Source organism: Scomber japonicus, chromosome 7 (assembly GCF_027409825.1).
Source record: "Scomber japonicus isolate fScoJap1 chromosome 7, fScoJap1.pri, whole genome shotgun sequence".
NCBI classification, from domain to species: domain Eukaryota; kingdom Metazoa; phylum Chordata; class Actinopteri; order Scombriformes; family Scombridae; genus Scomber; species Scomber japonicus.
Window position 1 is genome coordinate 16,520,573 of NC_070584.1, and position 17,540 is coordinate 16,538,112.

The window sequence follows — 17,540 nt, forward strand, 5'->3', positions numbered from 1 at the left end:
TCTCTGCCTGATGTTGTTGAAGTGGTTTTAAGATCCATAATAATGAATACATTAAAATAAGAACAATTAGGCAGCTCTGAAACAAATCTCTCTCCCATGATCATCATGCATGTGGAAATGACTTTGGAGCACAGTAAATACTTTCATGCTTATTTCTACTGACCAAAACATAGACTTAATTTGATGAGGGAAAGAATGGAGCAGTTAACACAGAGACAAACTATACTGTGCTTGTGATTCCTCTTTTTTTTAAGAGCATCCATGTTGCGTAAATAATTTGCATCACATTTAAAAAGGACGTTTATTTTCTCTTCATTTTCATGGTCACATGAGAGAAGGCAACACATCCTGGAGAAGACACATCCTCGGCTCTATGTACAGGAAGAAAATGGCTTTAGTCACCTCTCCGAAACGAAATGTTGACAGCAGTTATTCAGCGCAGTAGTGTTTTGAATGAAAATTCATTTGTCCTCACATATAAGTCCCAGGCTATTTGTCCTCAGGCCAGAGCCAATTATGATCCATGAACAGAGCAGATGTAGACCACAAGGTCCTTGTGATGGTCTTGTCATACTGGACATCAGGCTGACTGAAGACTCCTCTAGTCTTTTTTACTTTGTTTTGGGTCCAAAATATTCATCTTAGCATTTCAGAGGATCATACATTACATAACAAATCCAATCTTGAGACAAAAAATCTCTTATTCCGTATCTGTTCCTCCTGTAAATGATCCCTAGCCTCTTTTTTCCAACCACACAGCCACTATACTGTAAACCTACACTGCTGCTCCACAAAAATGTACATTTTCATTGTTATCAAACAGGAAAGAAAAATAATTAACTCAACAAGCACTAGAAATTCAGTTCACTTTAATGTTTGAATTCATCAATTAGTGACTGAGTAATGCCCATAAACCATGTGGACACTGTTTTTGTAAACTTGAACTGTTTGTAATGGCAGGTTGCCGGTTATATTTTGGCTAAATTTGTCTGTTTTAACCCCCTGTTTCATTGCTACTCTTACAACTATACACATAAAGACTAACAGCAACCTTCTCAAATTACCTGAAAATTAGAACCAAAAGCTAAAATACATTCATCGTATTACATTTTTAACATGCTATCTCTATGTTCATCTACACAAAATGCACTTAAATCAGTTTCTGGGATTCAACGTCTCGATATATTTTGTTCAAATAACAATCAAAACATCAACTTGTGTGGAAAGGCTTGGCAACACATGGGTTTGCCTGCAGTGAGCTACTTATAGTACAGTCCCCGCTGTTGTCATGATTTGGCAAATTTTCTCTGTCGAGAGCAAACACATGTAAAGAAACATCCATGTCCACATACGCAGCCTCCCTCCAGCTACAGCAAACACACACACACACACACAAGCACACGTTGCAGACAGACACCAAAGTATCCAGATAAATAGCAGTGAGGTGCCGTTCTGCTTGTTATGCTACTGGTACTGAGAATACAAGTTCTCAGAGCCACAGAGGAGCTAAAGCCTTGTGGCACAGCTGCTCTGGGGTGCCCTGCCTTTCTGTGCATCCTCTTCCCTATCATCCTCTCTGGATTTTAGCAGCGGTCGTCCTCGTCTGTGTCACTTAGCAGCTCGCTGGCGTCAGCTGGGCTAGACTGGCCCAAAGGCTTCCGGAAATGTCCGTTAGGAACCTGCCAGGAGTGTCTGAGCTGAGGGGCGGAGTTTATGGCATTGGCACGTCCCAGACTGGTTGCCATAGCAGTCTCAAAAGTGAGGGTCTCCTGCCCCTCACCTGCTTCACCACCACTGAGGTCCTCGTGAAATGGGAGGTAGGGCTCTGAGATGTAGCGGTGAGGAGATGGGTGGCTTGGTCCCGAAACCTGACTTCCTGATGACCCCTGACCTGCAGCCAGAGGCTTGCCATCCTTATTGGCCCTCCACGACGTCTCTGTAGAGCCACCAGGGCCATCCTGAGGCTGGGTCTGTCCCTCAGAGGAGGTTGCTAGTGTGGCAGATGGGTGGGCTCGGCAGACCAGAGGTGAGTAGGAGATGTAAGGCCGTGGACGAGAGGGTGTCTGGGGAAGCTGGCGCCGATTACGAGGAGTACCAGAGTCTGAGGCTGAAGGCCCGGGGCTGCCTGATGTGTTGACCTGTACACGACATATATGCAGTACAAATACACAGTTATAATGACCTAGAAGCACAACAGTGAGAAAACACTACTCCAGTTTCAGCTGTTATTCTCCTTAATTAGGATTCACTTTGAATCACAACTACATAACAGTCCTTGATTCAGTGGTTTGAATCCAAATCAACAGGACTGAAAGTGCTGCTTTAGTGTGTAATTTTACCCTGTTGTCTCCCCACCTGTCTCTGTAAGGTGTGTGCACGTCCTTCACTTGGTGAGCGGGATTGTGTCCTCTCGCATGATGGGTCCCGGCTGCGCTCCTCAGAGTTACAGCGGGACACATCTGGAGACAGTAGGTGGCGCCGTTCCTTAGATCGCCCTCTCTCATGACTACTTATTTCTCTATGGTTGATTCTCATGCCTAGGAGTGGTGAGGATTCAGCTTAGTCAAAAAAAGAATGAAGCAAGTGAACATTTAGCTTTTAATCAATAGGAATAAAAACATGTCTTCTTCTATATTCAAATTATCCAGTTTAAAAATAACAAGTAATTTTCCACAATGTAAATGTGGTTGTCAAAATGTTGGCTGAAAAAGATACATGTCCTTTGCCCACTTTTATTCCTAAAATGTAATCAGTTGTTAAAAACATGAGCTTCAAATGCCACATTTAAAATTCCACGATTAAACTGGTAATGAATACAAATCAGACTATATGTGTTGGGAAGTGACCTCGGAAGTTCTTCTGGCGAGGCCTGTATGTGTCGTCAGGGCTGATTCTCTCCAGAGAGTGCTGCTCCTGCCACAGGCTGTTCACGCACTGGTCACCGATGGTGGAGAAGGAGCGCTTCATCAGCTTACTGTCTGCTGACATTCCAGGCTACATATACACAAAACAACCAGATGAGCATTCACATAGGCAACCTCATCAAAACACACACATTACTGGCACACAAAGAACATTTTATTTCTATAAATTGCAATCTATACTATGAACCATGTTAAAGTAAAGGTTATCCCTCTTTATTACCTGTGGATCAACAGCCAGTCTGGGCATAGAGGATGCTCTGATAGATGCTGCCCGCTGAGGTGATTTTATCACTGTTGGGTCCCGCCTCTCCTGCTGCTTCAATTGGTTATACTCAACTACATCTGACACCTATACACATACCACAGAAAGAAGGACTGGGTGTCAAGAATCAAACTGAATATTTTATAAAGATCACGTGTCTACAATGCAGATTCAATTTTAAGATTAGATGTGGCCATATTTTAGTTGTCTCAACGTAAGGTTATTACCAGTGTGTGTAAATGGTGATGATGTGGGTTGTGGTAAGGGTGATAGGGTGAATGGTAGTTGTCATCGTCATCTCCCTCCTTCTCTTCCCTAGAGTGAGGCTGCAAGAACATCTCTTGGGGAGAGATGGGGCTGAGTGCCACAAAGCCTCCTCTGGTGCTGCAGGGACACACAAACCGTCAGGCAGGGCAACTACAACACACACTTATACACTGCTCATTTGTCAGTGATTGTTGTAAATGAGAAGGGAACAGAAATCAACTGCAAACTTACTAACCAGATTCCAACTTCAAAACAGTCATATTTCTAACTCTTCCATTATGAATAAGCACAAGCCTGAATTAAAAGTTGTGTAAGGAGACTAAATGTTGAATATTTACAGAGCAGATCCAGCACTGTGTTTGAAGAACATATTGGCATTGCATAGGATTTCTTGAGGCAGAGAGGAGGCATCCATACGCTGGAACATAGGCGCATGTTTCTATGGGGCAAGAAAAACAAATACAAATACAGCATCCTAATTAAAACAAAAACATTGCCAGCAAATTGTCACTGAAAATGATTACATATATAGTATTAGATGGCCAGTTTTGTTATATAGTTCACATCTTATTTTGGATGAAGATGAAAGTTGAAAAATCTCTTGAAAATACTTTTTAATCAACAAAGTCCAATTTGAAACTGCAGGGCCTAAATTTTGACCCAGATGGACACACAAGTATAAATGACGAACCAATGGCCAAGGTTGAAACACTAAAAAGACTTAACTTATACGACTACATTAGGAGATGCTGGATGTTTTTTGGGAGAGAAAAAAAATCAACAAAGAAAAGTACCTGTTCCTCCAGTTGTTGTCGGAGCTTCTTGGCCTTGCTCTGCTTGTAGTAGTCCATGATCATCATGGCAGCATAGATCTTCCCTATTGTCATATCACTGGCTGAAAAGAAGAAAGCAGAAACCATCAGACATTGGATTTGACCCTACAAAACTTCATCAAGAAACACCATTTTACTAACTCAACTATTATGATTACAATAATAGCCTTCTTCTCTTTGTATTAATGATTGTATTGTAATTTGGCCGATGTCACCTTTGTGAATGGGAACCAGCAAGTCCAGTGTCTTCTGAGAGAGGTGAGGCCATATGACACTAATCTCCTTCTGGAGGTCCAGGTCCATCTGATTTCGATCCTCTCCTCCTGAAAATAAACAGTTGACAAATTGAAAAACAAATAGGACACAGGAAGACAACAGCTGTATTAAGTGTGAGTCATGTGTCTGTAGGGTTTTGATGTTTCTTCTAACCTCGGGCTATCTTTATCTCCAGGGCCGTGCGGATGAGGGCCATGAGGGTGGAGGTGAAGTGGACAGACATGTCATCGTCCACAGGCATGTTCATCAGGACTAGTCTCTGATGGTATCATAGAAAGCATCACAATCAGATAACCGAGCTAAATGACAAAACACAGATATAACATTACACACTTCAATAGGACGAAGCCCAGAACTGCTGTGGTGGCTCATGATATGAAACTTTTTAGTTTTTGCTGTTTACTTACTCAATCATTTTTCGAAACCAGATATATTCCAATAGTATTTATTATTTTCTTAATTAATCGATTCAATGTTTTGCCAATAAAATGTCACAAAATCGTGAAAAATAGTTATAATTTCTTAGAGCCCATGCTGATGTCCAAAGGTATTCAATTTACTATCAAGTATGACATAGAAAACCTTAAAATCCTCATATCCCCCAGAAGCTGCAACCAGCAAAAATTATTATTCAAATACCAAAATAGTTCCTGATTATTTTCTGTCAATTGACTAATCGATTAATTGACTTATCGTTGCAGCTCTAATATATCATGGCTAGTGAACAGGTCAGATTTTACATTATCAAGGTTGGACTTCAATGCCATTGCAGGACTTGGGACTTTATAAGTAGGGCAGCTAGCTTAAAAAGTCATGAACAACCATGGCCTTTCTGTGTGACACATAAGAAACTTAGAAAGAGTGTTTCCATTTTAATCATGATTTCATAATAGTTTCAAATAGCTAGTACTTCCTTAACTAACATGTCCCCATATAACTCCATTTAACTTCCTTAAATGGAGTTAGTTTGACAACACTGCTAGACACAAGAAGGACAGAGAGGACATGTATGTAAATACAAGATAACCATTTGCTAATGCTGAGAAAATGGTATTATGTATTACGTCAAGATCAAGAATCAATGAGAAATAATTACACTTTTTTTGCATGTCATCTCTGGGCTTTTATAAATAGAGGCTGAAACTGATATATAAAAGAAGATAAAACTCACACAACACATTGTGCAGTAAGAGAATAGGCTTCATCTGTGATGGCGCATGCTTGCAGGCTCACACACATACACACACACACACACACACACACACACACACACACAGTACACCACATATTACACACTGACGTCACACTGGGCTGTAGCAGGAGGCACATGCAAACAGGTATGGAAGAAACAGAAGTAAGTATGAAAGACATGACTTTGACGGTGACAAGATACAGCATGTAGATGTTTAACAACTCTCTTCATAAAGTCCTGACTTAGAAGAAATAAACTCCACCAAGACTCTTTCATCAGATAACAGCAAACAATGACATCTTAGTTCACTGTCAAGATGCAAAGCAAAACAGGCAAATCATTACAGCAGCACTATTCATCTGCCAATAAAACAAATACTGGAACTTAAAGCTTTTTCAACAAGCGATACTGCATTATACAATAAACAGAAAAAAATGCCTTGCTTTTCCAATGTATGACACACAAAATGAGCTTCAACAGTGCTTGTCCTTTTGATTAAACGTATGAAGGCAGCACCTGTTAGCCTCCAGTGTTTAGTCTACCTTATATGCCACCTTGGAGGGGCATTTCTTGCCCAGGCCTAGAGGTGGCGACATGTTGGTCAACATCTCATACATGTCAGTGTAATGGATGCGACCACTGGGGGTGCCAGGTAGCCATGAAGATGGGGATGAGAAAGAGGAACAGAAAAGAGAGGGATAGAGGAGGGGAGGGGAGGAAGGGAAGGAGGGTGAAGTGGGAAATTGAATAATGGTGGAGGAGTTGGGGAGTGTTTTTCCCAAGGGATAGAGGAGGGGAAAAAGAAACACAGGAGGAAAGGTGAAGGATAAAAGAGAGAATGGAGGAGATACAAGAGAGAGGATTATTCCAATGCATCACACAGAGGGAGAGAGTAAAGAAGAAAAAAAACACAGGTTGTATTATTTCTATGTCACCATCAGGGCATAGAAATCTGGGGAAGGAGAAAACCTCGGACAGCGCAAGCAAAGGAATGACAGCCTCACTGGATCTGGTGCAAATTAAATACTTACGTTGTGTGTGTGTGCGCGAGAAAGTACATCTTTAAACCAGATCCAGAAGGTAGAAAGAGACAAGCTTCCCCCAGATTGCTCCACAATTGCATCAAAAGAGGCACCCTGATTAAATTTGTGAATGAGGGATGTCCTGTGCCTTAGTACCCTGAGACTGGAGTGTCATTATTCTTTGACCCAGGCAGACCTAAGTAACACACCCCTAGGGTCAAGCAAGGTGGTGACAGTTGGTGAAGGGGGAAAAAAGGAGGGAGCGGAAAGAAGGAAGTCAAGAGGGATCCCACATGAAAGAGGCAGGGAGGGGTTGGGGGCTAGGGGTTTGTTGACATGGGGGAGCCAAACCTTGCATGCCACCCTGTGGGGGCAGTTCTTCCCAAAGCCCAGAGGAGGTGAGATGGAGCGTACAACTTTGTACATCTCCTTATAGTGGATCCTACCACTGGAAAGAACATACATGTCTTTAGTTGTGTGTTATTACAGCCTTGTACTCCACAAATAAGGGTGAGTGAGGCCTAAATAGAGGCTGTACATTTTTAGGACTTTTTTGTATAAAATTCCACATTATTAGAATACTCATGATAATCAGTTTTTAAACAATGCTTTTCTATGTATCGGTGAAACTCTTGCTCCAGCTATTTTTTCCTTGCAAAACTATCTACAGTAATATATTATTATACTATTATTATATTATAACAGAAATACCAACCAGACCAAATCTTTCCCTACTTGCATAATGTCTACATGCTCTTTCACTAGTGTCAGTGAGGCACAATAATTTTTTTCTTTTTAATTATTATCTTTATTTTCAGTATCTTCACCGTCCCTAGTTAGTTAAGTAATAGTTCCATGCAGGTTTGTCTAGCTGGTTGATTTAGCCAACCTAAGAGTGATGCTGAAGTGCACAGAAATATCAAAATATCCAGCTCAAGTACTGTAGCTGCTTCTATCCTTGAGTATATGTTTATTGTATTGAAATACCTCATTGTTAATGTAAGGTTTATCAAATAAACATTTCACTGTCTATTAGTGTCAATAAAAAGGACATTTTGTATCTGAACATTTGCATTTTTAAAAACTGTGAGACACTGACCAGGCAGCACGATCATACTCCCCCCAGATTCGGACAAACTCATCCAGGTGGTGGGGACCCAGGATGGACGAGTCCCGGGTCAGATACTCAAAGTTATCCATGATCACAGCCACGAACAGGTTCAGCATCTGGACCAAAGACAAGCAGAGGAAGGAGGTCCTTAGGTTTTTTAAAACTTGGGCTGGAAGGTGAATACCACAACAAAATATGGAATCTAGACAGTGCGGTTTATCCTATTGACACAAATTCTTACACAAGGTTTAAACACTTAATATGTTTACAAGAAAATTAAAGGTATCCTTGCTGGAACTTATTATTCAGATCAGATTACTGCTTCATTGTCATAAGTTTTCGTTCCCTAGGATGGCAACGTAATGTTCTCATGCTAACCCTATCCACTCCTCGTGCCTAAACCTAACCAACTTAACCAACAAAGGCAATGAGTACTAGCCAATCAGAAGCAGAGTATGGCAGGTCTCTGCAGAACATTTTGTCACAGTCTTAGGAGTGTGGTTCAGCCCTTTTTCTTACCAGGAAGGAGCTGAAGAAGATGAAGGAGACAAAGTAGAAATAGGCAAAGTCGGAGCCACAGCCTCCCTCCTGGGCAGTTGTGTGTACTGCTGTATGCGAGGGATCCGTCTCACACTGCTGTCCCCCCAGACATGACAACATGATCTCCTGCCATGACTCCCCTGTGGCACTCCTGGACACACACACATAGACAAATTACACAACATTGGGAGGAGGAGGATGAGGAGGAGGAGTTGGTTAATACGTGTGCTGTCCAGCTCACAGTTTATTCAGTTACATCTGCCATCTGGAGGTGCAAACAAAGCATCAGAACTCGTGACACCGGCTTCATAGACAGCTTTTATATGCTATGAATATAGGATGTACACACATTTACCATATGTTCTATATGCAACTGTGATGATGAATGAAAATACTAATTTGGCCTGCTAGCTTGTCATGTGCAATTTCACTGTTTCCAGGGGCAGACAGCTAGAGCCAGAGAAATAACTTGTATGTTGTTTTACATGTTTAAATGCACAGATGTTTTAGTTATGGCATATGAGGACAAATTTACACTTTAGCTGGGGAAAACAAACAATATCAACTCTTAACACTCTTAACCTAGATAAGTCATTCCATTATTTGACCTCTTCTGCTGTGTGTACAACTTTCAAAGTGTCTGCAAAGCCATTTGCTAAGGAAGTAAATGGTGCACTGCAGCATCCATCACCCCCTGACACTGAGTATCCCCTTGGGTATTTTGAAAGCAAAGCCTTTCTGCTGTAACCTAGCAACATCATTCAGACTACATTAAAGAAATTTGTTATTTAGCGAAACCAAGTGTAGCAAATCAAGTTTAGCTTTGATCACTGCTGGATCTCAATTTAACTGAGATGCAGAGACGGTAACAACTCTGGAATGTTGAAGCTAAACCACTGGATTTAGTGGAGTGTTGAGATTTCTTCTTTTTTTTTTGAACAATGTTTTTATTTATTTTCAACACAGTACAGACTATATCAAATTTGCCAGCGTTCTTATACAATGTATACCTCTAACGTATAACCCATCAAATTCCCCTAAATACCCCCCCCCCCCAATCAAACATACATTTACGTTCCCTCTTGATTTTAACGCTTAAAGTTTTACTTAACAAATGACAATGTTATACAAAATACAAAATGCAAATCAAGTCTCGATGCTACCTTAGCAATAGATAAAAGAATAAAAAATAAAAATAAATACAAATAGTTACAAATAATATAACATGCCTCCATCCCCTTCTGGGGTCTACCATAACTATGTAAACTAATCTGGGTTCTCCACCCGTAGAAGTTTTGCTATATTTTCATTATTAATGAAGTCTTTAAATGGTTTCCAAATCCCTTTGTATACATCAAATTTATTTTTCAAAATATATGTTATTCTCTCCATTGACATGCATTGTGCCTAGCATTGTGCATTGATCCAAGCTCCTATTGAAGGAGCTGTGTCTAGTGTTGAGATTTCACATCAGATCACAGACAAGCTCCCAGGATCATGTTTTAAAGTCCCACAGTACATGGAGAACAGGACTGCAGATCCCAAGGTTTCCTACCTGAAGAGCAGCATCAGAGCACCAGAGAAGGTCTTGAAGTTGTTGTGCTGGTTAATGTGAGTCTCCTCATTCAGCTTAATGTTCCCAAACACCTGATTCACATGTCACAAGTGTCAAAAACAGCAACATAGGATGGGATAGCACTCAGATATACACACATGAACATATGAAAAATGGGCAGCACACAACATAAAGTCACCATTAAACATGTTATTTCTCCATCAGACTAATATTCTAAATGTGCTGTGGAACGCTGAGTGAAAATGGTAATTGCTGCACATTAAAAACTAGTTCCAGACAGAGAGCATCAAGTGTCTGCCTGTGCTGCTTCTGACCTGCATGCCAATGATGGCGTAGATAAAGAAGAGCATGGCGATGAGCAGGCAAACGTAGGGCAAAGCCTTGAATGACTGAACAAAGGTCCACAGAAGGATCCGAATGGTGTAGCCTTGTCTCAGCAGCTTGATCAGGCGAGCTGCTCGGAACAGCTTCAAGAAACTCATGTTGAACGTTGGAAAAGACTGGCAGTGGGAAACATGAGAAGGGAGGGAAACTGTTGTTTATCACTGGTGTTGAGTGATGATAGTTTGGCATACACAGGACTTACATAAATGCTTAAAAATGAGAGAAAAAGAGTCTGTTTATCACATTTTTCTTTTTACCTGCAATTCTACCACAATCTCAGTGATGCTGCCCAAGACAGTGATGAAGTCGAAAATATTCCACGTGTCTCGAAAGTAGTTCTGTACAAACACAAAAGATGCTTTGAGTTATTTCTACAGATTGAAGTGCATGAGAAGTTCTTGAATTCACATTTAGGCTGTGAGTTGTTCTTTTTCCTCTCACCAGAAAGCCGAAGGCCATGATCTTGAGGACACACTCGACAGAGAAGAGAACAGTAAAAGCTGTGTTCAGGTGCTTTAGTACGGCATCATATGTCGGCGGGGCAGAGTAATACTGAAAATACAAAGGCGGCAGGGGTTAATGCACAATGCTACAAGTCAGATAAAAAAATTCCTAACCAATTCACTGCAGCTCAACCTCATGATACCAGTCTGATATCAGCTTGATCTTCAGACCTGTACTCTGCAGACCTACAGGTTGATGGAAGATTCCTCCAGACCCATAAATAGTGCCTTAGTCTCTGCACCTCTCATCTGTCGCACTATAAAAGGAGTCATTCCTCTAGGGGCGGCAGCCACAGTTAATGAGGTCATGCTAAATAGCAGCCCCTGGACATTATAGATCAATATTTAATACAGGCTGAGTCACCCTGCGTCTGTCTGTCTCTCTGAACGACCAGCGCTGCCTAGGAAAAGAACATTTTAAGGAAATAAATAGTGATGAGAGGTGTGGGGAAAAAACAAAAATGTCAGCAACCAGAGGAGAGCTCAGCAGATCCAAACGCAAACATCACAGTGTGTTGAGGTGGTACTGTGGTACCTAAAATGAAAAAAAACTGTGTCTACACATCTCAGCTTATTTTAAAACCAAAGTGCTAACAGTTGCGAGCTCATGACAGAATATGCCACTGAGAAGCAATACAAGGTGTGTTTTTCCCATCAAAGAACAAGGATGTGTGGAAAATGACACATCGTTTTTAGGAGTGAGGACGGAGGGAGGAGAGAGAGATTGAAGTACGTAATGGTTAAAGTATTCATTATCATCTAATATTTTGGCCATATTGCATTTACTTGTAATATTTTCTTCGTCTGATTTTCTTTTTGTCTTCTCTTTATTTTCCTTACCTTCATCATCAGTACAATGGTGTTGAGAGCAATCATGGCCAGGACAGTATACTCAAAAGATGGGGACACCACAAAATGCCACAGACGGTATTGGAACGTGTGCCGGTTTTGGGGCATGTAACGGGTTAGGGGCTTGGCACTGATGGCAAAGTCTATGCATGCCCTCTAAAATAAAGACAACAGGAGAGACAAAGAGAGGGGAAAAAAGAGGAGGTGTGAAACAGTAAACTACAACAGCAGGCATTTCTGTTTGATTTAAACTCTTGAGGGAGAAATGTCTCCTAAAAGGCACACAGACTAGACATCAAATCCATAATATACTCTGCATAGAGGAGAGAGACAGAGAGAAGGACACCAATGTGAACTCAGTGTAAGGAAAATACAACACAGCAATCCTTTGAGACTAGAAAAGCATATTAAATTAACAAAGCAAAAATACTAAAATGTAGCTTGTTTGGGAGTTTCTGCCTTCTGTCAGGAGAATAAATATATTAACAAAGGACCAGCCAGAGTGTGTTAAATTACACCTAGTTGAGAGATTGCACCTATGTTTAAAGCCTGCATGTCTCATTTTGTCTGCTGTTTGCTTTACTGCATCTGAGAGCTACACATTAGAAAAAAAGGAAGAGAAACCGTTTACTGGTTGTGCCCACACTGATCTTTCCTAACCTCGTTCTTTTCCAGGCTGCACTCCTCCATCATCTTATCACCCTGTTCTTGAAAGGTGATGATGATGAGAGCCACGAAGATGTTGACGAAGAAGAAAGGAAAGACAACAAAGTAGATGACATAGAAGATGGACATCTCCATCCTGTTGCCGTGGCTCGGACCCCTGTCCTCCTCTGTAACATCGACTGAGTGCTGCAGGACCCTGGGAGAGCAGACACACAATACTAATGCTAACACTAAAGCTAAAAGATGAAAGAGAACGAAAAACTTCCACCACTCAGCAAGATAGTAACAGCACAAGAACAGTTATAATTTTAATGTAACACCCACTTAAAATATATCAAACTGTTTAACGTCAGTCCCAAGTAAATACAACTGTAACAGGAAAACAGGAACATTTTCCCTTTTGAACAGTGACATTTCAAAAGTGGCAAAAGAATATGTGCTGTGCTACAGCAGCAAAGAATCTATGAGTTCTGGTAGAAACTATTTAAAAGTATCTGCTACTGGGGTGGAGATCCAAAGCCAATTTGCTATTTGGAACAGGATATGATTTTAATTAATTTCCAAAGCAGCAGTCAATTAAGGAGGGTGGGAGCAGCACAACCCCACAAGCACTGTCAATGACATATTGGTGTAACCTTATTGTGCTATAATGAATGGCAAAATCTTTGTTAAATTAATCACATCTATTATATTTCCTTCCTCAAAGGTCAGATTTGACCATTACCAAAAACAAACCCAGATGTTAAAAGGTTATAATGCTCATAAAAACTAACGAGCCCTCCAATATTGTAAAATGATATGTGGGAAAGCTCTCGGTAAATTTCCTCATCCTTCCACTCAGAGACTCACTGAGGCCATCCCTCTCCAGTGGAAACAGTGAAGAGAGTCAGCAGAGCCCAGATGACATTGTCGTAGTGGAACTCATGCCTTTTCCAGTGTCTTCCCTTCACCTCTTTCTTGTCTTTCCCATAATCAATGTAATAACCCCTGGAGGAGAAGAGAGAGTAAACAGGTGGTACATCAGAAGAAAAAGGTGTAGGATTTACAGTTGTTATCTTATTTGCACAGTTTTAGAAGGACATGAAAAGTGAAGAAAAGTGGGGGGAAAGAAGAGGGAAAAAATGAATGGGAGCAGTGAGGAAAAGAAACCAACAAAAAAGAAGATGATGAAGAAAATCTAGATGGTATAAAAGTAAGGAGGTAAGTGAGAAAATGAAAAGAACAGAATAAGTAGATAAGTAATCAAGAAAGAAAGAAAGAAAGAAAGAAAATAAATGTGTGCTCATATTTGTTGACATCCATGTGGACAATAGAGTATCTATCTATCTATCTATCTATCTATCTATCTATCTATCTATCTATCTATCTATCTATCTATCTATCTATCCATCTATCTATCTATCTATCTATGTAGGGAAGGATAAAATACTGACATTAATCAGAGAGAATAAAGGAAGGACATAAAAAGAGCAACAGAAAGAAGTAAACAGGTTTTACTGGCAGTCCTTCTCTGTGTCCTTCGAACTGTCGGTACAGTAGAAAAACTTCCCCTTGAAGAGTTGCACAGCGATGACGGCAAAGATGAACATGAAAAGCTTGTAGACAATCAGGATGTTGAAGACATTTTTCAGAGATGTCACCACGCAGTCGAATACCGCCTGGAAGAGAGGGAGAGAAGGACAGATGAGATAAAAACAATATATAGAGAGATCAGGGACTGAGATCTGTGCAGAGGTTCAGACAAGACAAGCATTTTCATTTTTAAATATTCTCTTTTAACCATTAAGATTTAGTCGTATTAATGTATAAATGAATCCATTCATAGTTATGGTATTATATATATATTTTTAATTATGTCATAATTAATTGAAAAACATTTTAACTGGTAATTGTTTTGCTTTTTGTCTTTAGAAACTGTGTTAATTGTTTTCCAAAGGGACATGAATTTTCAATGCCACATTAAAATCATATTACAACACAGAAAACAAAGTGATGTCAGTGTTGTGTGTCCAGCAGAGAGCAGTGCAGAGCTGCTAGTACTAAATGCAAAATGCTGTCAATAGTTTAATGAGGTGAGCTTTTTCATTTTTGAGATGAAGATGCACTGCTCATGCCAAAACGAAACACAATTAACTGTCCAATCACAGCAGGACCATAGGTGGGGCTTACCAGTGCTGATATTGCCTGATGGCAGCCATGACCTTTCATGTTATAACAGGTTCCTGAGGGCCAGTTGGCAGGGGGATGTTACTATTGAAGCTACATTTAGTTACACTTGTGATTACATGATCACAGTGTAGACACTGTTTTATAAACTCATGTAAGTGTGTTTGAATGCTTGTGAGAAACTCAGACATCTCAGACCTAGTGCAACCAATTAATTGAAAGAAAATACCAAAAACATATCATCCTATTCACAATATCAGTGTTTACTCATATAGTACTTTATAGTAGTTCATGAATGAAAATCTTTGAGCAGATAAATATCATGTCCCTTATGTTAGAGCTTCTTGCCCTCGAACACACCTCTCTTCATTGTTGAACATATTTTGTGTCCTGAATATTTTCAGGTGTTATACTTCTGTGCATGACTTTTTCAGTTTTTGTGATTTGGCCTCTCCTATCCTCTCCTCTCCTCCCTTCTCCTTGATTTCTCCCCAACAGACAGACTACATATGAGATTTGTAAATCCCAGTCCTGACAATATCTCTTCATGGCCTGATGCTCACAGTTTGTCACCTCACGGTCTATCACCTCATCTGCTCTCACGTCTTTAACTTAAAGTGCACCAGACGAGAGAGGATGTATCTTTAACATGATACTTGTTATGCCTCTATGTGTGTTTGTAGAGATGTGTGAAAGCCCAAATTTTGTAGCAAAAATACAATGTATAAAATGTGCAGGCATATACACAAACTTAACTGCAGCGTGTACAACGGCTACATTCATGATTGGAAAAGCAAGAGACTGATTGAAAGAGAGATTATTTTACACTATAGTTAACAGATAAATATCTAAATCCAAACTTGGGATCTTTTGCTCCTTGCACCTCCTAGAAATTTACTTCAGTAATGTACTTTGAAATATAGCAAGGATAGATGTCCACTTCAGGGATTATCTCATCCATTTTTTTCAACTATTACTTATAAACAGACATATAATATTAGATAAAACTTGTCGTTGTCTCATTATGATCTTTGTTTTTTTGTTTTTTTAATTTGTCTGGTATACATCTTTTCTAATTAATTAGGCCATAATATAAAATATTCATAGAAAGGACACATTTAATGCCCCTATGCAAACACAACCAAGTAAATAAACAAAGGTTAAGCATTGCTGACCTTGAGTTTAGGAAGTCTCTTGATGGTCTTCAAGGGCCTGAGGACACGCAACACTCTCAGAGATTTGATGGTTTTAATGTCCCGTCCTTTGTTATTTCTGTACAGGCAGACAGAGAGTGTGAGCATCACACCATAGCAGCAGGGTAAATATCACATTTTTAGACTCCTATATGATATCTGAAACTATATATATAACATAGACTACTTATACTCTACTTATTTTGTCTATAGGTGATATAAGTTCTAGTAGACTACCCCATCACATTGCTGCTGGTCATTCCCACGGGGCCACCATCGACAGATGAAGAAAAACAGAAGAGGGACATGTATATCAACAGTTATAATGTTGTAAGAAAAGTGGAAGAGGTGCTTCAATAGTGTCCAAGCACATGATGTGCCAACTTACAGTTCTATAGACATTTTGATGTTAAGACATATGATTAGACCATAAAATAAATCGTGTGACTGACGTGAGGGCGAAGGCCACCAGTGCTCCCACAACAACAATGAAGTCAAGGATGTTCCACAAGTCTCTGAAGTAGGAGCCATCATGAAGGATTAGACCCTGGTCAATCATCTGAGGACAACATAAGTGAATCAAATTTAAACTGTGACGTCATATCTTTTTCAGGTATTTAAGTTTCAGTTGAAATTTTAAAGAGAATTCATTCCTCTAATCATCATTTTTTTAGTTTTACTGGCTAATTTTATTTTGTCAGGACTCAGCAAATCATTCAAATGAAACAAAGAAAGAAATCCCTCTTTAGTAGAACTGTTCACAACCAGTAGATGAGAGTTTTCGTAAGTAATCATTTCTTCTCTGTCTCTGCCCCGTCTTCTCTGCGTTGCCCTCATTACCCACATATGCTCCTAACTGGACTGGTGTATTTAAGGCTGAGTCTCTGGGTGGTCTCCTAGCAGTGTGTCAAGACTTTTTTTCTGCACTAACCGTTCCAGTCTCCTCTCCTGGCTCTCACCTGTGGACCCTCTTCAGCTAAGCCATCTTCAATTTGATGAGACTCCCCTCAATCCTAATTCAAGCTGCCTCCGTTCCCCTGTCCCCCTCTACCTGCTGACCTACTTAACTCCAGCCCCACTTATTAAGCTCTTCCTGAGTCTGACAGTGAATTTTGCATGTTATCAGTCCACAAACAATGATGTATACACATTAACTCACCTTTATAATCATTTCAAATGTGAAGACTCCAGTGAACACATAATCAAAATACCGTAGAACCTGTGAAGTCAAAGATTAAGATCAGAAATTCAGATGAGACATGAACAAAAATGAAAATGTGCTCTTCACAAAAAAGTCAATTCTTTCTAATTGTTGTATTGTTTCATTTCATTTAAGGCTTTTTTACTTCACAGATTCCCAGCTTGTGGTTTAGTATAAAACAGCCTTCTTAAATGATGGTTATACAACACAGATATTGGCCTCATTCCTCCCATAAACAACCAGGCTCTATGTGTTTCAGACTTCATTTGCCTAACCCATCAGCAATTTAATTGCCCCCCCATCAAGTCACATTAGCGTCCTTATGCAAAACAAGGAAATGTTTTTTCTAAATGTTTTTGTTTTCTTGATGGTACTTTAGCTGCTTAGCATAGATGAAGGGAGCTATGAGACCCAAGGCACCGATAAATAGTGATTGAAATGATGCCTTAGGAGTTAACATAGTGATTCAATCACTGAAACAGCAAAAAGTATTTTGGATTTTATCAAGTCAGTAACATTACATATGCCCCTGTTTGAAACAGATAATTTACAAAAAACATAAATGTGTACACACA

General features: G+C 39.9%; 1 protein-coding gene across 1 annotated transcript in view; it reads right to left on the minus strand.

The window, feature by feature from the left end:
* Positions 1-1,422: 1,422 nt before the first annotated feature.
* Positions 1,423-17,540, minus strand: part of LOC128361846 (voltage-dependent R-type calcium channel subunit alpha-1E) — an 84,697-nt gene continuing 68,579 nt past the window's right edge. Inside the window, exons 25-48 of the mRNA XM_053322411.1 lie at positions 16,924-16,983; positions 16,217-16,323; positions 16,002-16,013; positions 15,747-15,843; positions 13,903-14,063; positions 13,255-13,392; positions 12,400-12,601; positions 11,731-11,895; positions 10,829-10,939; positions 10,645-10,725; positions 10,318-10,503; positions 9,983-10,074; positions 8,407-8,578; positions 7,876-8,003; positions 6,297-6,393; positions 4,716-4,821; positions 4,502-4,609; positions 4,248-4,348; positions 3,792-3,892; positions 3,414-3,570; positions 3,145-3,273; positions 2,847-2,994; positions 2,356-2,537; positions 1,423-2,138 (exon numbers count right to left, since the gene is read on the minus strand). Of these exons, the coding sequence (XP_053178386.1) occupies positions 1,584-2,138; positions 2,356-2,537; positions 2,847-2,994; positions 3,145-3,273; positions 3,414-3,570; positions 3,792-3,892; positions 4,248-4,348; positions 4,502-4,609; positions 4,716-4,821; positions 6,297-6,393; positions 7,876-8,003; positions 8,407-8,578; positions 9,983-10,074; positions 10,318-10,503; positions 10,645-10,725; positions 10,829-10,939; positions 11,731-11,895; positions 12,400-12,601; positions 13,255-13,392; positions 13,903-14,063; positions 15,747-15,843; positions 16,002-16,013; positions 16,217-16,323; positions 16,924-16,983 (3,396 nt within the window). The 3' untranslated portion in view covers positions 1,423-1,583. The remainder of the gene's footprint in view (positions 2,139-2,355; positions 2,538-2,846; positions 2,995-3,144; positions 3,274-3,413; positions 3,571-3,791; positions 3,893-4,247; positions 4,349-4,501; positions 4,610-4,715; positions 4,822-6,296; positions 6,394-7,875; positions 8,004-8,406; positions 8,579-9,982; positions 10,075-10,317; positions 10,504-10,644; positions 10,726-10,828; positions 10,940-11,730; positions 11,896-12,399; positions 12,602-13,254; positions 13,393-13,902; positions 14,064-15,746; positions 15,844-16,001; positions 16,014-16,216; positions 16,324-16,923; positions 16,984-17,540) is intronic.